Consider the following 23,345-nt stretch of genomic DNA (forward strand, 5'->3'; position numbering starts at 1 on the left):
GTATCGACAAAGTTGTAGACAAGTTTGGACAACAAAAAAGAAGGCTTGAGATGCCCTTTTAGAAACAAAGTGAATGATTGTTTATGTATAGTTGTAAAATGTAAACGTCTAATTGTAATTTAAAAATTTAAAATAAAAACTATTTTTTCGCGTTTTTTCTTATTATTGAAAGATTTATTTTTTTTCTCCATTTCCTTTTTTTTCAAAAGCTAGGGGGGTGCACGTGCACCTACTTGCACCCCCCTGCCGGCGCCCATGGGAGACACTACCAAGTGTTTTTTTTTCTTTATTTCTGCTCACTGTGGCCTGTCAAGATTACACACAACTCCCATCTTATCCCGTCCTGCTCTCCCTTCTCATTATTCATAGCTGTTATGCAGTTCTCTAGCAGCCTGATCAACACACCTACTTTGCTCTTTCACTAACTCAAACAGATCATTTTATTCTTTTCCTTATAATGCAACATGTGGGTGAGAGGGGCTTTGCTGCAGTATTTTCATGGATACACACACAATGAATGGATACTTGTATTCATGTAATACTTTATTCTTTTGAAGTACACCCAGTGTCCACTTTAGGTACACTTGCTTTCTAACGCTGATAGTGTGCTCTTTCAGCCAATCATGTAGCTATAATATATCATGAAGTCATGGTCAAGCAGTTTAGCTGATATCCCACAAAACATCACATTGGGTAAGACACATGATCTAAATTACTTTTATTGTTGGTGCCAGTCATGGTCATTATAGTATGTAAGAAATGGCAGTCCTCTTTGTATTTTCATGTGCTACAAAGTTTGCATAAAATAGGTCAATAAACAAAACATATCCAGTGTGCAGCAATTTTGTGGGTGAAATAATCTTAATCATTCAATATAACAGAAAGGCCATAAATAATCAGACAAATTGTCTTTACAACAGTGGTGGCAAAGGGCAATATCTGAACACACAGTATATTGGATAGGCTACTGCTTCTGAAAATCATGCCAAGTTCCACTCCTGATAGATGAGGTTAAGTGATGTTATGAGAGTAGCATGTCTAGAGAGAATGCAATGGAGAAAGCCCCCTATGAGAAGAAGATGTCTTCTTGTTTTGATCACTAGAAAGAAGAGTGCTCTCCTTTGTCTCGATTGACTAAACATTTGCCATCTGCACTCTTAATCCAGTGACCCAAATTTGTGTCTTACCTAAGCAAATTTCTTGCTGATGAAAAGTGGGGATGTGATTGTACAAACTGAACAGCTGAAGACTAGAAACATTTCACCTATGCTGACAAATATCTAATTGTGTGCTGACATACAAATGACAGGGTCAGAATTTGCCATAAACAGTGTGACTCGATGGATCCATTCTGCCTCATGCCAACACTATATGTTCAAGGTGGAAGTAAAATTGTATGGGAAATGTTTTCTTGGCACATATTAGGACTTTAATAGTAACTGAATATCATTTGAATGTCCCAGTGTTCCTGAACATTGTTGATGATTATGTGCATCCCTTTATGGCCACAATCTTCCTTTTCCCAAAGGGATACTTCAAGCAGGACAATGCATCATATCACAAAACAGGCATCATGCTAAGCTGGTTCCACAGATATGACAGAGGTTTCAGTTTACTTCAATGGCCTGCACAATTCTTAGATCTTAATCGAAACCAACATCAATTTACGCATCCCATTTGCAATACTTTCATTGTGCATTCTAAAACAGTGGAGATGAGTGAAGAAAATGGAGTCACGTCAAATAGAGTTAATTAAACGATAGGTTTTTAGTTGTCCTGGTGAAATGGTTGTCACCACCGAAATGCTCTCTTAACAACTCAACAACAGTGACTCTTGAAGCAAACTCACATCTTGATAGCTCTTTTTCAATTCTTGAGCACCATTTTTGAACCATTTGAAGGATGAAAAGATACTCTTAAGAGTCCTGGGGTAATGGCAGAAGTCATTTTCTGTCTTATGTTCCATTGTACTTCTCAGCCTTATTCTGAACATGAAGTTCACATTTGTGGACTGGCTCCATTTTACTATGATGAGTAGCATTTTAGTGCTTTCCTACTCTGACATCCACATGTCACCAATTGCTATGTGTGTTTACATCTGTGGACATGAGAACCTTCTATGATGTCACATCACATTGACTGTTCTTCTTTTAAAATGATGTTCCTGTTGAATAAGGGGACAGTGTCTATCAGCATTACTCTTCTTACATATGGTTACTGGAAACTTTATTTTCCAGGAAGACAAGTTTCTGAACCAGTCCCAGTTGGCTGCCTACTATACACTTATTATCTTCTCTAAAACATCATCTTTTGAAAGTCTGTTTTTCTCTATTTCCTAACATTCTAGATTTTACATTTACGAGATTCTTTACCAACTGCTAGAGGAGACATACAAACTCAAATGACACGGGGCATTATAAGACAATACTGAGAAGAAATGTTTTGGAAAATATTTTCCAACTTTCACTTGACCAATTATTTTAAAGTGTTGCATATAATATTTTTACTAAGAGAGCCTGCATTTCTGCCTTTTGTTTCTGCAGCACCTTTCCTTTTGTGCCTTTTCCCATTTACAGTTGTAGACTACCTCTGTGTTGTGCTTTGCTTTTTGAGCATTTTCTGTCATCAGGGTCGCCAGCGGACGTTGCTTAGATTTATCTTTCTATAACTCATTCTTTCTGCTCCTACTGTAAATCCTTCTAAAATCTCTTTGCTCAGACCTTTGCTTGCTTATTTAACCTTGAATCTACTTTGGCCTTAGAATGAAAATGTGCCATTTGTACAGAGAAAAAGTCTTCAATTTGATTAAACAAAAGTATACTACTGCAGAATGAAATAATCCAGCACAGTGTGAAATTAAGACCTGAGGTAATCAAGCACTTCTATTTTAACTACTGTGAAATATCAACTATCAAAGACAGAAATAGCCCAATGGCTAGTGTTTTACTTATTAAATCAAATGCAGATTCTACAACTATCTTGTTGTTCTGTCAGCGAACTGACAGATAAACTTTTTGAGCATGACTAGAAGGAAAAAGGGTTCAAGAACAAAATGAAATCAAAGTCAAAACGAAAGACAAAATTCAAGGCTGAGAGAACAAAACCAAAAGCAGCACACGAGTAGAGATTGCACAAGGCTTTTTGAGAGTTTTGGTACCCATAGATCAGATAAGGACATGACTTCCTAGCTGTCTGTTAAGCACAGACCGTGACCTCAGAAGCCATGCTCCTAGAAATGCAGGGAAACAGACCTAACCATGGGATTTCAAAATGGTGGCAATTGAAGACCTAAAATGGCACCCATTAAACCATTATTAATTTTCTGTAATTAATAAAAGGAACAGAATCCACAACCTCAAAAAAAAACCCAATACAAGTAGAAAACTATACTAAATAATTAACATGAAACCAAATCATGAATAAGTCCAAATCCGTAAATACAGCATTTTAAATAGGCCTGTAACAGCCTAAAAGACGTGTTTGTACCTTCAGTTGTCATTCAAAAAATGGCTCCCTGCTGTTAGAAGGCAGTAGGTGTACTGAAAATTATTATATACTGTATATGTTGAGAGTAATTGTGGGTTATGTGCTGCTAAAACAGTTCAGACTTGAAATTTCAAGCAATGTAACTGTTATTTTATATTAGGCGGAGTGGTGGCTCTGAGGCTAGGGATCTGCATTAGCAATCGGAAGGTTGCCAGTTTGAATCCCATAAATGCCAATAGGGACTCTGCTCTGTTGGGCCATTGAGCAAGACCCTTAACCTGCAATTGCTGAACGCTTTGAGTACTGAGAAAAGCGCTATATAAATGCAAGAATTATTATTCTTATTACTTATTGTTATTGGCAGTAGTCAAGAAAGCCCAACAATGCCTCTACTTCCTCAAGAGACTGAGTAAAGCCTGGATGTTCCCCACAACCCTGTGCAGATTCTACAGGTGTACTGTGGAATCCATCCTGACAGGATGCATCACATCCTGGTACAGCAACTGCTCAGTTCAGGACTGCAGAGCTCTGCAACGTGTGGTGAATACAGCACAGCAGATCACGGGCACACTACACGCTGTCTCAGGAAAGTGAACCGTATCAGGCGGGACCCCAGTCACCCTGCACTGTCACTTTTCACCCTCCACCCATCTGGGAAGCGACTAAAGTCCATTCGGACATGCACCTTCAGGTTCAGGAACAGTTTCTACCCAAATGCAATAAGACTCATGAACAATCAGTAACCTTGTGTCACCTCCACTGCTACCTGCACATATACTTCTGCCACCGTCTCTATTTATTCCGAGGATTCTGGTTTTATTTATTTACTCATTTATATTCGTTTATTTATTGTGGGTTTTTTTTTGTTTTTTGTTTTGTCTATATTCGCTGTCTGCGGGGGGCACATGCAAGCAAACATTCCATTGGTATTTGTACACATGACAATAAAGTGGAGACCATCAAGGTCCAACATTTATCAAAGAGTTGATCTTGTGTTTCTCATATAGAAGTTTTTAGTGCATTTCTTATAGTTTTTCATAATGATGGTTGCTACTATCAGAAACTTCAGTCTCATATTGAGGATCGCAAGAATTATTGGGTAGAGGGGTCTTTTCATCAGATTGGCTGGCCCAGCGCTGACTCAGCTGTGAAATGGCCAATTGGGAAAGGCAGTTTGATGGTCTCCAGGACTCTGAACAAATCCAAATCGAATTATGTGATATCATCTACTGTTGAATTGTGCTCTGCACTTGTAATATTTCTATTGTATTATTATATTGTATTGAGAATTGCTTGTGTTCTGTTCTGTGTATTATATTGTCTGTCTTTCAACTGCCTTTCCCAAGGTTTACTCCATTTTTTTCCCTACAAGGGTTTTTATGGGAGTTTTTCCTTGTTTTCTTAGAGAGTCAAGGCTGGGGGGCTGTCAAAAGGCAGGGCCATTGAGGCACTCCTTGTGTGATTTTGAGCTATACGAAAATAAATTGTATTGTATTGTATATGACTCTTATTACTTTCTGCTCTGTGTGCATATGTGTGTGTGTGAGAGAGAGAGAGAGCCAAATAACTCTTGCAATTATGATTGCTAATCTGTGAAAGGAGGTATGTGTTATGATTCTCTCACATGAAATGGCCAAACATTCTTTGATTCACAGTTTTGGTTTCATGTCCAGGACTTGTTTACTAGAATATTGTCTGCTTGGCATCGATCTTTTTCCTGTTAGTAAAACCACAATCTGTCTCCTGATTCCATTCTGATTGCTGCCATGCAGCAGAGTCAATACACTTGCTTGGGAGACAAGTATGCTAACCAACACTCATGTTACACTACCATCTTCTGCTGTGGGATGCTGTTTCACTTTCAGTCCATCACTCTGAAGTATTTCATGCCACTCATTCTGACTCCCATCCTCCCCCGGGGGAGTATGCTGAAATTACATAGTGAACACCTGACTTATGGTGAGAAACACCTTTGGGTCAGATTTGAAAAACAAAGCTGTGTTTTGAACATGTTCTCTTCGCCTCCTCCTAATTGGTGCTTTTTAATTTCGTAGGATGGTTTGGCTTTAAAGGTATGTCTGCCTTCATGATGTGTGTTTTCAGGAACTGTACTAACAATCTGTTGGACAATTTAGAGAGAGGTCAATTTAACATTAGCTCATGGGAAACACCCTGACCAGACACTGAAGATTATCCAGTTTCTGGCCTTTTTAACCAATTTAGGGTTGCTGAAATCCAGACAGCATCAGGTGCCAGGCATAAACCAGGCCTGGATGTGTACCAGCTTATCACATGGCACAATCACACACACCAAACTCACTCTCATTGGTCTGCTTTAGAGATACCAATTAACCCAATGCCCCGAAAGACAATGTTTACACCTATTTCTGTTTAGGTATATCTTAGAAAAGAAACATTACTGATAAAATATTTTTTATTTGTTTAGAAGTAATCAGTTTGCTTTGTTATTGTAGATTTTTTTGTGTTAGTCAAAAGAAAAAAAATGAATTCCACAAAAAAAAACCCACATTGTATTAAAACAAAATGTGAAAAGATCCAAGGTTTTTTTTGCAGCCATTGTAAGGAGATTACCAAGGACTGCATTACTTTTTATTCTGTTCCTAATGACTTTCAGTCTCTTCTGTGTGATCTAGAATAAGTAAGAACAGCCTTTCCAACCCAAGATGTGTTTATCTTTCTGCTTTTAATCGTATTTGTCTCTATTGAAAAATAAGAAACACTGCAAAAGTGAAAGGTACACTAATCATTTTGGAAGCTTAGTGTGAAACCTTTATATTGCTGCCTTTTATTTTTAATGAGTTCTGCTATCAGCACAATAGTTATTAAGTTCTGTTGTGATTTCCCCCTTAATAGACAATATTTAAATAAGAGAACAGTTTTAATATTATATTTATTTATCATAAATCCTTTTTTTGAAGCCATACTCAAGCTTTTGGATTTATAGGACTGTGCAGAGTCACCATGCATTCACCACTTTAATCATCAACTCGTGCCCCTTTCAGATAATTTCTCCAGTTTAAATAAAATGAGAAAAACGGAAAACTCACTTTCACCTCGAAAAGAGCATCCATCTAACCCCACGCACTTCACTAAGAGTCCTTAGGTGTGTTTGTGGGGTCTAATACACGTAAGTTCCTTATTCCTCATTGCAGCATTTTATGCCTTGTACTTCCAGATGAATATCCATTGGTTGTCATGCACAGAGAGCCCAACTCGAAGATTAAAGACAAAATCAAACCTTGATTTTTTTTAAAGTTAGACTGACTGGCCTTTATGGAGACACACGACCAACTGCCTCCTACTCACTAAGATTATGTAAATAAAGGCATCGACTTAAGAGTAGCCCACTTGAACGATGGAAAGATGTGGAAAACTTCACAGAGAAAGAGGCCTAGCCAGTGTTTGACCTTGGCTCAATGAAGTTATGAGGTACCTGCACTAACCAATAATCTCCTGTGCTGCCCTAATGTTTGAAATTTTACACAATGCATTTTTTTCATCCAGCTTATATTTGTACAAAATTATACAGAGGGAATAGCTGTCAAGGTTTGGTGGTGTCCCCACCCTTAGTCTCTTTTTTGCCCGCAAATTGTCCTTGCACCCCCCTATCAGTATCAGTTACCAAGCAACATTAACCTGTCAAATGATGTGAGGGCCTGGAATTTAAAAGCGGGAGCTTGTTTAAGGCTCTCCCCTCTAACATTGAGTCTTTTCTCCAAGGTTTTAGTGTTTTTGAGCTTTTTGACCCTTCTTGTTTTTTTCTGGCTTTTGATTTTTGACTGCCTTTTCATTTTTTGACCTCCTGCCTGTTTCATGGCTTACTGTTTTTTGATTTGAGCTCTCAAATAAAGATCACAGAACGTGACCTGTTCATCATAGAACTGACACCTTTGGCTCATCCCTGTTTACATCCTACATACAGTATGGCCTGCCATACTGCTGTTCTGTGTGTCAGGAAGTGGCTGGAGCTTCACACCAGTTGCTCCTTATTGCCTCCCAGATGGTACAGACCCCTATTCTGTTTGAATACAGTGTTTAATGTGCAGAAAACCTGTAATGAAGAAACAGTGTAGGAGCTCAAATGGTGCTTTATTACAGCATTGTTTTCCGTACATTTTTAAAAGCCCACATAGAGCTCCTCTTGTAAGGGGGTTCATGTTTTCTTAATTTGAGTCAAGTGATTGTTTTTATATAAACATGAACAAATATTAACTCTTAGAGAACCGAATCAGTAAAAAATAATAACAGAAATTGAATTAGGAAGATGCAAAACCACAGCATATCAAGTCATACTGCATAAAGAATTAATACAAAATTTGGAAAGAAATAAGCTAATAAAGCCCAGAATCATAACAGAAACCAGTTTTCTAAAGCTAAACGAAAAAGCATTTCCTTTGTTAACAAAGTCAAGATAATTACAAAGCATACAGCTCTGTGACATTACACATATGCAAATGACTCCCCGGTATCCATAACTGATGATGTGCGACAACATCGAGTTTCAATTAAGCAACAGGTAAAATAAATCATAAAAAACAAAAAAACAAAGCATTAAAATGACAGGGTGAGGTGGCAGTAAAAATAATTTTTAATAGTATATGATTTTACATTAAAAAGAAAAAAGACTTTAAACTAAATCTGTCACTCAATATTTTATTAACACTCAAATGATGTTTTCATTTAAATATTCTTCACTATGAAACTCTTTTTAAAATTTCTGGAGTGTGTTTCATCAGAACCGAATGACATTTTACACGTACATTTGTATCACTTAATGACAGCACAGCTATAAACCTGTTAAATCAATGTTTAGAAAAAAGATAACAGAGAGTTTTGCAGAACAATATTGCACTGAATCTTTTCCACATAATTCTGATTTTTGTTTAACTCTGGTTAAGCTTTTCCTTATCTTAATTTTTTTTAAATAATCTCAGTAAAAATTCAACGTTTAGAAGCAATACTGTGCACAAATTAAAACTGTGTTTTTTAATATGAGATTCTAATTAAATCGTTTAAGTTTCATATTATTGTTCTGATTTTACAGTTTAGTCTGCATGATGATCAGCTATAGAAGAGAGAGAAATAGAGAACAGTCCAAGTGTTCTATCTAGAAAGAGACAGAAGAAAAGTTCTATCTTAAAGAATGGGAGAAGGAGATGTGATCAACTTTTTGCCAAAGCTGTTACCCTAAAGACAATACTGATTTTCTGTCAACCCCTAATGCTATCCAAAAATTAAAGTCTGCAAACAAACAGAGGTTAGGAGCACAAACTGATACAGTGCATTGCCGCACCCACCACATGATAAATCAACTCAGGATCCTTGATTAGGACCTGAGTGAAGCCATGCAACGGGTGATACCTCAGCACCACACTAGTTCAGATGGAATAGTATTATGTTTTTTATGGTGGCTGGAATGCCAATTATACTACCAATCCCCAGGGCCTACCTGCAGGGCTGGATGCAGATTAATGTCATACCCAGGACAGAGCAATTGCAGGTTAAGGGTCTTGCTCAAGGATCCAATGGAGTAGAGTCACTTTTGGCATTTTACAGGATTCGAACCAGCAACCTTCCGATTTTCAGTGTAAATCTCTAGCCTCAGAGCCACCATTCCGCCCTACAAACAACGTGAGTGTCTAAATAACCAGAAAAACACAAAAACAAAATGAATAACTCATGAAGTTCTTTAATTCCAATCTTGGATACATCAGAGGCCACACACTGCCAATGGATCACCAAAATATAGTCACACCAATGGGGAACAGTGTAACTCATAAATGGCAGTGCCCACAAATAAACAAAAGTGGTGTCACATAATAATGGGAAAAATAGTCAGATTTCAAACAGAGAAAAATAAAAATAAAATAATGACAAAAAATGATACTACATTGTAGAAAATACCAAAATAGATATAAACATTGGCCAAAAAGATCACAGAAAATGAATACAAAAATCAGCATAACCTTTCAATCATGACAGAAAAGAACAGAGATGGGCCATGTGGAGAATCAGAGCAAATACGGAGATAATTTGGGGTGGATTCAGGGCAAGAAGCGTAAAAAAAGCTAAAGCATGTTTTGGGCCCCAATTCAAGAATCTAGATTTAATAAGGGATGGTTTGTGGTTGAAACGAGTAGTAATAGTACCCGCATAGCCCTGGTGCTGATCTAAAGACCACAGCACAGTCACAGTACTATTGCTTAGCATGTGGAGGTCTATGCAACCCTCCAAGGTATGACTTCCCAGACCATCGCTGACCAAACCGGTCATGCTAGTGGGTCGCATAATGTTCACTATGTCTGTCACATGTGCTCAGTGTGCACCCGCTCTCATCTGCCAGTGGTGGAGCTGCCAATTCTGTATTCTCTGGTGATTTCCTATTGAGCTGCACAGTGATGGGCTGTGAGCACAGGTCCCACTAGAGGACACTGGGCCTTCTTGCCACCTTCATGAAGTCTATTTCTGAAAGTCTGGTCAGAAACATGCACATCAGTAACCAGCTGGAGTTCAGTTTAGGGCTCTGGCAGTGCTCCTACTGTTCTCCTCACACAAAGGAGCAGATACTGTTCCTGCTGCTGGGCTGCTGCCCTTCTACAGCCCTGTCCACCTCACCTTGTGTGATGGCCCATCTCCTGTTATTTCCTCCATGCTCTTGAGACTGTGCTGGGAGACACAGCAAACCTTCTTGGAACCACACTTATGGATGTGCCATCCTGGAGGAGCTGAACTACGTGTGCAAACTGATTTGACTATGGGTACAACCTCATTCCACCACTAGTGACAAGGACACTAGCAAAAATACATCTAGAGAAGAATAAGCCAGGAAGGATAAGGAGAAATCAATTGTTTGTGGCCACCACCAGCAATACCATTTCCTTTTGGGGCTTGTCTTGCTTTTGCCTCTCCATTGCACTTGTCACTTGTTGGCACCAAAACAGGTGAAGTTTATTCACAATCACTTATGCTTCCTGACTGGACAGAATGATATCCCTGAAGCTTGTTTGACTGTTGTGTGTTAGACTATTGTGATGATTAAGGGTTCCCTTAATTTTTTGAGCAGTATATTACAAAGTCAAGATGACTATATGTCCATTTGATCATTACAATCAGAAACAAATGCATTCTGTCTGCAAATTTTGCTTGGCTATTATTTTGTCTTTTCTTATCCATAGATACCATAAGTAAAACTCATTTCAGAAAGAATGTAGCAGCTTCAAGATTTAATAAAAAGAAATGATCTTAATATGAAAATAACATTTTCTCTGAAACATCCTGAAAGCAGAGTAAGATGTGATCAGCTATTATAATCAAATTGTCATGCTACTCTAATATAAACTTAGCCAGGGAAAAAGTGCAGCTTATGAAAGGCGATTCATATGCAGGCTATTATTGAGACATTTATGTTTTTGCTTGTTTAATGATACAAAGCTTGAAATTCTGGGATGTCATTAATTTCCCCAAGATGAATTTTCTCAGTACATAGATACAGTTTCCTTGCATTTATGTTAGTAATAATGGGATTTTCAGTCTTGAAAAATTACTAATCTGCACGAGCATGCCTGCTTGTATATGTATTTAGTAACTGCTGTCGGGCTTTTGCAGCTCAGCAAAAAATTTAACTGGGTTCATTTCGACTGACATACCAGGCAGGCCTATACAAGCTGCTTTTCCACAGTTCCCCATTTTTGCGCGCATTTGAAAATAGCAATAGATTTAAAGCTTTGATATACAAAGTGAGAGGATGAGAGACTGGAAAGCAAATACAGGGGTCTATCTGCTGCCATGGGAACCATAAAAACATTTGTTTTCTCCCCATCTCGTTCCATCTATTCACGTGGACAGCACTCACTGCCCTTTAAATTAGCAGCCATAAGAGGAAAAAGCACAAATGAAACATTAAATCCTTTTGCCAGTAAACTTAAGAGTCTTAAGTATTCGCCAGAGAGTGTTTGTCATGATCCAGCTGAGAAGATAAGTAAAAAATATGCATTTTTTTCTTTAATGCCTGCTAGATTACTGATGAGTCTCAGAGGTTAAGCACCTGAACCCAGACAACGGAAACATGAAGAGATGTCTTTAATTGTGAATATCTCATTAGACAATAGATCATTAATCAAGGGAGAAACCTAAATTTATTGTAAGGGACTGCAGATGCCAATTCCATAAATTCAAACTTGCTTGGTACAGCTGTTTGAACAGGGCTTCAAAATACACAGATTAATAGCTGCTACCATTTGAGGATAGCAGGCAGGCAGAAAATCAAACCATGGCACCTGCCAAGTGGTTGTAGGTCTGCCAGCTACACAACACAGGCAAAAATAAGGCAGCTGGTGTGTGCTGTTGGTTAAGCCAACTGTGCATATTATTATTATTAGTATTATTATTAACAACAACAATAATAATAATAATATGTTTTATTTATGAAGTGTCATTCTCATACTCATTCAAGAGTGAAACATGGCAACCACCATGTGGAGGTGAAGCTAAAACCCACAGTATTATCAGTAGTCTCCAGCCCTCCCTGAAGTCAGTGCAAGCAAAAAACATATCGCACAAGGTAGTGCAGTCAGCCGTCTGTTGGTTCTTATGTCCGAGATTTAACTTCCAGACAGTTCTGCCCAACAATAAAGAGCCTTGAGACTGCTTATGGTAGGAGCAGTCCAGTAAGTGAGGAATTAGTGCCAAGCACTCTCAGGTTGGGCCCTGTGTTGTCAAGGTATTAGAGGGCAGAGAAGCCACTGCCTTTATTGTAAGGCTAAATATACCTGGTACCGTGGGCCTGATTAGTGTAGTTGGCACCTATTCTAGAAAGTATCAAGGTAGATTTCCATGGTGGATACCAGACATTTCACTAGGATACTTGGGTTGTCTTAATCATGGATAATGCATCCTGGGCTTTGCTTTCCTACAGCTGGAGTTCTGCTGTATATCCATGGTCGAAGGGGTTAGCAATCCAGCTGCTGCACCAAAGCTGATCCTACCAGGTGCCTATTCTTAGGTGTAGCTACACGGTTTGTAGGAGATGTAAGGCCAAGACAGGAGCAAGAAAGATATTTTAAAAAGAGGTGTTTGAAGACAGAAGAGGACAGCAAAGAAGAGATACCCAGAGTTAGACCAAGACCAATTAAGAAAGTAGAAAGGGAGAAGAATACACAAGGAACAGGCTAGGCAGATGAAGAGGAAGGAGGCAAAACAGAGATGGGCTCCAGGTATTGGTTGTAGTTTCTTGGGATACATGGTCCTCAGAATTTAGGAGCTAAGGAAGCCATACGGGTGCTTTCTTTCAGTTGGTACTCACAATGACTTAAGTAGTGTAATAAAAGTGTCTGCCTGATGAAAAACCACTGGAAAATTTCAGGAGAAATGGGAGGAGAGCAGAAGGATCTGTCAGCTGAGATTGATCATTAGAGAGAGAGAAAGAGTTACCTGCAAAAAGTGATTTGCATTTTTCTGTTGTTTTTTATATGTTTATGTCTGGACAGCAATCTGAGCCTGTTCTGTTCAGAACACTATATAAGAATACATTGAACTGGGCTAAACTAAACAGTAGAGAATTGTTAGTGATGGTGATAAAGGATAGAATTAATGTTACAAAACCATTTTTAATGGTGATTAAAAATAAATACATTCTTACGCCATCTTGTTTTTATTATAGTTATCGTTATCTTGAGGATCCTTAATTAGGGACATGTTCACAGGTTGCCATGTGGCATCATCAGCCTATGGCACTTCATAAGCAGGCAACATGGAGCACTCATACAGTACCTAGCATTTTTTGTTTGAGCATTTAAAAGAATCTCCAGTTTTGATCTGTTTTCTGCCCTGCATATTGTGGGTTTGGATTTATTTTTGGGGTCATTCTCATCGTGATTCTCAACTAACACTTTTTGCACCACCTCCAAGAGTGTCTTATCGTATTAAATTTTTGCATTTTATTTTTTATGATCCATCTTCTGATTCCATCTCTATTCGAAATGACTGTTGCTTTCTAGTCAGTACACCATGAGACAACATACAGTCTGGGGGTAAACTGGGCTGCTCTAATATAACTGAATGTTCTTGAAGATGATGTCCCAGCACATTTGAGAGTCTCTTGGAGGAAAGTCCTTTGACCAGATTTTGCTGAGCAAAAAGGGTCTGTGTGTCGATTTATACAGAAGTGTGTACTGTTGAGATAATAATTTAACATGAAGTGAAGAGTACAATAGCTTTTTTTTAAGGTAGATTGGCATTATATATGAACAAAGCATAGAGAGGACTAAGGAAATGTACATGGTAGGAAGCATATGTCAGTCAGTCATTATCCAACCCACTATATCCTAACACAGGGTAACGGGGGTCTGCTGGAGCCAATCCCAGCCAACAGGGGGCACAAGGTAGTAACAAATTCCCGGGCAGGGCGCCAGCCCACCGCAGGGTAATAAGTATATCGAACATGGAAATGACACTGAAGGCGCTAACCAACACTGAGCCATGTAATCTTTCTTTATGTATACAGTAATACGCTACCATGGCTGTCCATTTGTCTGTCCAGGATTTTAAATCACCTGTAGCTCACAAACTGTTTGACTGAATGACCTGAAATTTGGTACACATATAATACATGTCTACTATCCGTTTTTGGGGTGATGATTGACCTCCAAGGTTATTCCTCTTTTTATTTTTATATTATTGTAGAATCAACTGTCGTCAGCAGCCAGCAGGGCGGCACATGTGTATGGGCGCATTCCCACCCCTACGACCTTTGCCGTCACTTCCCCTATCTCTTCATATCTTAAATCATTCTTGAGGCAGATTGAACACTTTAGTGCCAGCTTAAGTGGAAAGTTAAAGATAATGTCCTAAGTAATTGCAACACAAACACTGACTTAATCAGTTTTAACATGAAAAGATGCCGACAAAAGAAGAGAAGAAGCGGGACGCTAGGGTGGAGAAAAGAAGAGCTGCTCAGGAAGCAGCAAGCACATCAATCTCTGAGCAAATGAATGCTAAACGTACAGAGAAAGAGGAGGAAAACTAGGAATGCTCAAGTCAAGTGTAGTACGCCTTTACTGTCCTATATATTAGGTCAAAATCCCTCAGAGGTTTGCCGCTGTTTTATTCTCAGCTCCAACTTTAAAGGGACACTGCAGGACAAATGGCCTGAAATGCTCCAGTATGGACTCCAACTTTCCTAGGCAGAAATCATAAACTGCTCATGTAGGAGATCTGTGCCTCCTAGAGTTGACGTGATAAATGCACAAATGTGCGGCATTGTAATTTAAAATAATAAATCCTATACTGCAGAAAACTGTTTTTTAGGTGTCCATTTGTCCACTCAGAGTGTGTAACTCTTCTTGCTTTACAGTTCAACTTTGGGAGGTGGGTATTGTGAGGGACAGCCGACATTTCAGTCCGGACAGCACGTCCCTCAACTGGGAAAAACAGCCTCTAAAGGACACTACATCCTCCGGAACACTAGATGGCAGCTCCTCTGTAAAGAAATGGCTCCTCAGATTCCCGCAGGGCAGCATGGACATGGAGTCCGTCTCTTCAGCCCTGTTGGGTACCGTGGGTGCCACCAGGGGGAGCTCACCAAGAACCCGGGGACTTTTGTGATTACGTCACCCCGGAAGTACTTCGGGGTCACGAGGACGGAAGTCCACTGTACTTCTAGGGCACTGGAGGAAGGAAGATATGAAGTTGACCCGGAGAAGAAATGCTTCCAGGTCATGGACTATAAAAGAACTTTGGGAACTCCCAGATGACAACTTGAGTTGAGAGGCAGGGTGGCTAAGCATCTGGGAGTGCAGGATTGTGATTTATTGGATTAGTGTATTGTTTATTGAGAATAGTGGAGTGGTGGTGCTTTGTGCACTTTATTATTATAATAAATAATAATTATTGGACTTTTACCTGTTGTTTGGCATGGTACCTGAGGGTTCAAGGGAGCAATAGCACCCCCTACTGCTACAGTATTTACCCAAAACATCAACCGTTTCTTTACCAATGTGTCCAAGATGTCCATTGTCACCTACACAGAAACACGCTTATATGGGAAAATTCAGTTACGTCAGTCTGAGCGTGAACACATCATCAGATGGATGCTAAGTGTAAATCGGGGTGCTTGTAAGGAATTAAACTATGGAGCCAAGCTATGATAGGCTAAGCTATCTCTTATTCAAAATGTATGAAGCTGAGACTTGCATTGCCATAAAGAAAAACTCTCAAGTTGTGTTTAACAATGATATATAAAGCAGCCAGGATGCATTTAGTGAACCTCAGTGGAATTTAAATTCAATCATTGCATATGAAAGATACAGAAATTGACTACAAAAGGTGACAAGACTCTTATTCTATGTGCCCAAGTCAATTCTGATTTGGCTGACTTGCTGGTCAGCAGAGGCACTTAATCCCCGATGTATGTGTGAATATAAGGAGGCATGAATAAAAAGTAACAGGGTTTAGTTAATTCCAAAGAAATCAGAAAGAAAAAGAGCATTTTCTCTCATAAGCTCAATGTGAGACTGGTGGGAACTGCAGAATAAGATAAAACAATAAGGCTGAAATCACATGCTTTACAAAATGCCGCCATTTCATTTGCACTGCACATTTTAAAGAGCTTTATCCCACTTAAGTGTCAATTCATATTGAAAACTCAGATGATAATTACCGAGCAGAAAGGAAAGACTAATGCTTATTCATAAGATCCTACAGAGGGTTTTATATTAAAATGTATTTTTAATAAGAAACTTTTGTTTAACTCTCTGGTACCTTGAGGCTTAGATTTCGATTAAAATACAAGCATTGTCCAAACAATTGAAAAATGAGAAAATAACTGATGACAGCGAAACTACAGAGCAAACAAAAGCAGGCTGATAAATCCTACGTATAAATCAGCTGAGTCTTCAAGGGCCAGCCAGACCTTAGAAGTGAAATGACAGGAATGTGTCTGAAGCTCATTTATGGTAAGCCAGTTAAGGGAGCGTTATCAGTGCTTAGGGTGCTCTTATTTCAGCACTTTCAGTGTTACCTTCATTGACTATTCCAGCTGTTAATTAGAATTAGGTGCCTGAAATGAAAGCCTACCTGCAGCGCTCCCCAGGGAGTTCCAGCGACGCATTATCACTGGAATAAACACGTTTTCTGCCCACAGTGTTCAGTGTAAAGGAAATTCTTTATTTATTTTTCAGGCATAATGCTATCTTTAACACACAAAACTGCTAAGTACCACAAAACATCATTAGGTCTGTGTCAGAATCCTAGAAAAAGAAAAATGCTGGTCAGAAATGTAAAAAAGACACTTTATTTACGCCTTCCTCAAAACAGTTGGAAGGACGCAGAAAGAGGAGAAAATACTAAGAGTGTCTCCTCTGTTTCTTTGTAATCAGTTTTAGAAAAGAAAATACTTTCTTAATATTAAAATTCTTGGAAACTGTGTATTCAAATGACCTTCTGCAATAGATAACTGTCTAAATAAAGGCTTTGTGGCACTAGAGAGCATAATTTCATTTATGGGATTTTAATCACACATATAGTGTCTGACATTTTCTTATAAAAAGGTGCACAAAATTGAGATACTTTTTTTGAAGGCTACCCTCAATAATTACAGCTTTTATTGACATATCTTATATGTACATTACAAATTATGTAATGGTAAATTGAATTGTTAGAAATGAGCCATCTTTGCTGTACAGGAAAATGTTTTAAAGGGACACAAGAAGAGGAAGACATTTTCTTTGGAAATGTAAGCTAGGACATTACTTTTCCCCACATATCAAAGGCTCATCTGTCCTTGAGGATAACTAATATATCACCTGGAGACATCACATCTATGAGTGAAGAATATCACTGGTTATAGTCCTAAACCTGGGAGGTAATGCAACTCGGACACTCCTAGTGACTATCTGTGTGGAAAAGGTGACGTGAGAATGAAACATGTTCCATTACAAAATGAGGAAAAGCCCTGGGGAAAGCATTTTTATCAGGCCTGACCTGGAAGTCACAATTTCAGTTCTGCAGCATAAAAATGCATAATGCAAAATAACATTGAAAATGAAATTCTCGGAACATTTCTGTCAGCATTCCCTCCTGCTCCACGGCTTTGGTCGGACCTTTCTATGGTGTTTGACGACCTATCAGAAAAGAATTGACGCCAATACTTTAACAAGCAACAAAACAAAAGGCTGCCTTGACCAGGTCTCTCTGCAAGTCACAGAGATAATAGGGATAAGCAGATTGAACCAGTGGCTGTATTTAAGGCAAAGTTTTCAAGGTTCTTTACCTGTAATTTCCAGATGCTACTGCAGTCCCACTCTGCCCACAGCTCTACTAAAATGATGTCACAAGTCCTGCAACTCTTTTAATCTCTTCTTTAAAAACATACACTAGTTTTTTCTAACTACACAAAACGTTGTATTTTTAAAATCTGATTACTTGAATGTCAAATAATATAGCACACTGCCATCATTAACAGAGAAGATATGATGACACACCATGCCACATGACCTCCACTACATGACTGGCAACAGACATAGCAGTATTAAACAATTTGGCTGTGACCAAAAATGTGAAGAACTTAGTAACAGATAAAATAATTAAAAACTGTATAAGCAACCCAAAGATCCATAACAAAATTACAAAAAATAAAACAGACACTCTAAAGAATCCAAAACACTGCTTATCACAGGTGTAGAAATATCCATGACATCTATTCAAAATTATTTTCTTTAAAATGTATCCTGTTCATGTAAAGTCCCAATGATATAAAATGAAACAACACAATTGAATGACATATTTTCATAGGAAAAACAGAGAGATACAGAATTACAGTATTTACAAAAATAAGGAACGTCAAAGCAAAATCAAGCAAACTCCTGACAAGAAGCTGATAAACAAAGACAATATGTTTAGATGGAGACCATCTCTCTCCAGTACCTAAAAAAGAGAAGATTACTGTGGATTTCATCTCATCTGTATGATCTTAAATCTTACATATATAAACGTCTACATATGGAAGTGTGTGTGCCCGTCCCAGAAGTGAGAGGTGGAGTCGGGGTAAGGGCTCCACATCTGGGGAAACAGAAAATTTGCTTAGCCGCTCATAACACAAGCGAGGCCAGCACGTCAGCAAAAAGAAAGACATATTCGCTTAGCCGCTAACATCGGCAAAATTAATTATTTTTCCTCCTGCCCCTAATGCACAAGCAAGGTGAGCACATCAGCAAAGCAAAACCTCCTAGGAGAGAGATGCCCAGAGTAGTTCCTTTAAATTACCTGACATCTCTACATTTCAATTTTTTTTCTGATGATAGTTTCTAGGACCCCAGGCTTTTTACAGCATGGGCTTACACAGCTAGTTATATTATTATATTTTCTGTTTGCTTATTTACGCATGTACATGAAGCACCTCTTGAATACCATGTTTGAAAATGATTGTCATTAGTGCCATTCATGCTCAGAATATGGGGTGAGGCAACAAGGTGATCGTCTCAGGCAGCACTTTGATAACGGCTGCATTGTTATTTAAAAGTATTGTTTTCCCATTACATAATAATAATAATAATAATAACACAAAAAATAAGAGTTTTAAGTGTGAACTTAAGGAATTACTTAAGGATTTTACTCGTGTACCACGCGCCCTTGTGTAAGACGCGCACCCTAATTTTTACAAAGAAAATCGCAAAAATCGTTTTGCCCCGTGTACAACGCGCATTGTGATTGTATAGGAAGCGTTTAGAGAGAGAGAGCGTGATTGAGAAAGAGCGTAAGAGCGTAAGCAAGCGAGAGAGAGAACGAGTGCACAAGCAAGCGAGCAAGAGAGAGCGTGAGTGCGCGAACAGCCAAGCGAGACAGAGAGTGCGAGTGTGCGAGCAAGCTAGCGAGAGAGAGAGAGAGCGCAAGTGCGTGAGCAAGCAAGCAAGCGAGAGAGAGAGCGCGAGTGCATGAGTTAGCGAGCAAGCGAGAGATAGAGCGTGTGTGTATGAGCAAGCGAGCAAGAGAGAGTGCACGAGCGAGCACGAGAGAGAGAGCAAGACAGAGAGCGCGAGCAAGAGAGAAAGCACGAGCAAGAGAGAAAGCGTGAGCAAGCGAGCTGAAGCAGAGGAAGTAAACATTACAGAATTACATTTCCTCGTGTATGACGCTTACCTGATTTTCTAATGCTAATTTTGGGGAAAAAATGTGGCCGTGGTACACGTGTAAATACGGTACTTCCAGTGCCTTGAGAAATATTTTATTTAAAATTTTCTTTTTAAATTTTGCATTATAAAGTTTGCAACCCCTTGCCTGACTGTGAGCGTCTGAGAATCAAAATGTTGCATGCACATTGCAAAACTACTTGGCATTAATTTTCAGGATTTTTCAATAGTGCATCGTATACAATATAACGCTAATGTCATTTTGTAAAATGTACTTTATTTTCAAAATTTGGTTAAGGTATCATTTACCAGAGCGTTTGTTAAAAGTCTCTTAAGTTAACACCACACATGTTCACTTAGAAAGGCCAGGAGCCTTTTTTATATATATTTATTATATACAGGTAGTTAAGCCTTAGAGAAGTTGTCACTTTGTTGCAATTCTCCTTTCCTGATAAGCAGGTCAGGTCAGATTAGGTTGAGGAGCATGCACTGGTACAGCGCATTGCCACACCCACCACATGACGAAATAGCTCGGGATCCTGGTTGGGAACCCCTCAGGCAGGCACGCGGTTCAGTCCCACCCTTCGGAAATGACCATCCTGAGGATACAAGCCCATAAAAAACTTCAGTTTGCATCATATCATAAAGATGATACTTTTTTTTACACATACTTCAGAAAATATTCAGACTTCTTCACTTTTGGCACATTTTGTTCTGTTGTAAATTGAATTTTAAATGGATAAATTTTCTATTTTTGTACACTTACTATCTCATAATGGCAATTTAAAAATATGTTTGCAGAAAGACTTGCACATTTATTAAAACTAAAAACCAAAATCTCTCATATGAGTACTCAGACCCTTTCCTGTGGCACTTCAAGTTGTGCTCAGGTGAATTGTGTTTGCTTATCCTTGAAATTAACTGGAGTCCTGTGGCAAACTGATGGACATCATTTAGAAACACACACCCACTTCTGTATATAAGGTCTCACAATTCACACAGTAAGGAACTCTGTGTAGACCTCCACAATAAAACTGTGGTGAGAGTTGGATCAGGGCAATGGCAGGTGTGGCACAGTGGTGCAGTGCTAGCACTGCTGCCTTGCAGTAAGGTGATCAGGTGCCCCCTGTGTGGAGTTTGGATATTCTCCTTGTATCTGCATGGGTCTTCTCCCATTGTCCAAAGACATGCAGGTTAGGTGAATTGGTGTCTCTAAGATGACCCTAGACTGTGTTTGGTGTAGGTGTGTGTGTGTTCATCCTGCAATGAATGGGTGCCCTGCCCATGGTTCGTTCTTGCCTTGTACCCCATCCTAACTGGGACAGGCTCTAGCACCCAGTTAGCTCTTGTCTGGATTAAGTCGGTTAGAAAGTGACATGAAATGACATTTCTGAAACAATATTTTTACTCTGAATATTTTCTAAATCCACTGTACCTTACTACCTTTTACTCACGAGGTTTGCCTTAAAGTGTTTAAAAGACAGCTAAGCACAAAATGTCCTGCCTCCCTTTCTAAGAAGACACTGACAATGTATATACATAAAATAATGGCTCATTCATCCTAGAAAATGGGTCTTTTGATTGCTAAATTGGCATTTTAGGCTGCTGGCTGGGAGCCTCTAAGTATAAGGTCTCTTTCTGTAACAAAGTGGTCTCTTCCACTATTAGGCCAGATGTGTGAATTATACAAAATAAATTTAATTTCGCTTTGCAAGAGGTGGAAATCCATCAATGTCCTCTCTTTCCAGGCATTTGGCACTTCTGCAAATAATATATTTATAGTCATGTAAAAAAAAAATAGTAACTAGAATATTTAAAATGCAAAGAGAATCCATAAAAGAATAGTATTTGATCAAATGGGAACAGAATAAAAAAAGAAAAATCTCAAAATATTTTTGCATAGGTTGAGGTTTAGAGGATTTTTTGTCATTAATGCCCTTTGGATGAGATTATTATACACACACACACACATGTTTAATACTTTTTTCTTTTTTCTTTGTTTCAGCTTGAAGGGCCAAGCGTGAGTTGTTGTCACGGCAACAGCAGTTCGGCATCTATCGGATTGACTCAGTGCCTCCAGAGTCACGTCCTGCAGGACCTTTTTTTTCCCCAGTCTCTTTATCCAGCAGATAAAACTGCATAATGGATCAAACTTTTTTTTTATGTCATTTTACTCCCTTGCTAGACGTGTTTTTTGTATTATTAAAATAAATTCTTGATCTTTAAGAAGATTTATCCTTAACCCTGATCTTTTTCTTTTTTTTTTTTTTTTTGCCTTGACTCTGAAGAAGATGCGCTGGCCGGTGCTGTACAGGACACTTCTATATGATGCAGCTGATTAATATGCCCAGGTTTTGTTCCTTACACAGTGCTGCTGTCATTTGTAGCACAATGGGTTCTACTGGGTTAATGTATTTTAATTGAATTTAAAGTTTGGTGTACATAATTGAGTTGAAGGCTATATTTATATAGATCTATGTATAAGATAATTTATATAACATCTATAAGCATGTTATTAAAATGACTAATGATTTTTAGCCCATGTAATTTATTCTTTTTTTTTTTTTGTAAATTTCTAATGTAGTATAGAGGCAGTGTTTTACATTAACTGCATTTTGTAATTACCTCACTTATTGTCACTAATGTTTAAAAAATAACGTGTGTATTGTAAGTGTGTGAATGTTTCTCAGCCGAAATTGTTAAATGAGTCTCTGTCATGTCCGACCTGAAATGATCGAGCTCACCTTTCTGATTAAGACACTAATTGGAATGTTGATTTTCTTGGCCACGCTGCATATCCATCAACATGATGTTACATGAAGCAAGATGTCTCTACCACATCAGAGGACTGAGCGCATGGCTGAACCTAAGCAGACATTTAATCCGTAAAATAATTCACCTGTTATCAGTATACATGTTTGATCTGTGAAATGAAAGCATGGCTCCATCTGCTGATTGATTTATTAATAAAGGAGATCACATATTTGGTCAAAGGTTTTCAAGATTAATTTAATAAAGAAAAAGTTTTTTTTTTTTTTTTTTATCGAAATTTCAGTTAAGTGGATAAATGATTCATATTCATTGCAATCTTCCACTGAAGATCATCCTATATTTAGTAGACTGTTTAACAAATGAGCAGTTTGTTTACAGAAATTGGGTTCATGTATGATTAGTGGGTTTGATCATTAATTTGATTGCTGAAAGTGGTGGGTGCGTAGTTTTTATTTTCTGTTCCTTTAATTACGCGTGCTCCAAAGTTCGCTTTCTCCCCTGCAAACTCCTACTCCAGAGAAGCTTGATGTTTCTACTTCTGCCAGATCTATTTTAAAGAGTGTTAATTTTCAGGAGAAAAGCGTGGGTTGAAAGATCTGTCATAAATAAATACTGCTGTTTCTGCAAATGTATTGGAAATGAAAATGTAAACAAGAATAGATTATTATAACACACTGATCTGATGTTATGTTTTTCTTTTCTAACATATTTAAACTTTATATTAAAAGCACAGCTTCTCTTTGGCTTTTGGGTATGTTATTGAGAGAATTTTATGGCAGAAAATTGTCCCCAAAATAACTTAAGAACATTTGGGGTGTAATTTCTTAACAATGAATATGTTCCAGACATATCTGTAGAATTTTCTTTTCAATAGGCTCATCCCTCAAGTGAAGTACATCTCCTCTCCCAAAGTACACGCTATACAACTCCCAAGGTATGACAACA

The 23,345-nt window shown here is 38.4% G+C and overlaps 1 protein-coding gene across 2 annotated transcripts in view; it reads left to right on the forward strand.

Moving 5' to 3' along the window:
- zmat4a (zinc finger, matrin-type 4a) overlaps positions 1-23,074 on the forward strand; it is a 459,635-nt gene extending 436,561 nt beyond the window's left edge. For both annotated transcript variants that reach the window (XM_039768478.1, XM_039768477.1), the window contains one exon: positions 21,634-23,074. In XM_039768478.1, coding sequence (XP_039624412.1) covers positions 21,634-21,652 — 19 coding nt within the window. In that variant the 3' untranslated portion in view covers positions 21,653-23,074. The remainder of the gene's footprint in view (positions 1-21,633) is intronic.
- Positions 23,075-23,345: the final 271 nt, after the last annotated feature.

The sequence above is a fragment of the Polypterus senegalus genome, chromosome 11 (genome assembly GCF_016835505.1).
Source record: "Polypterus senegalus isolate Bchr_013 chromosome 11, ASM1683550v1, whole genome shotgun sequence".
NCBI lineage: Eukaryota > Metazoa > Chordata > Cladistia > Polypteriformes > Polypteridae > Polypterus > Polypterus senegalus.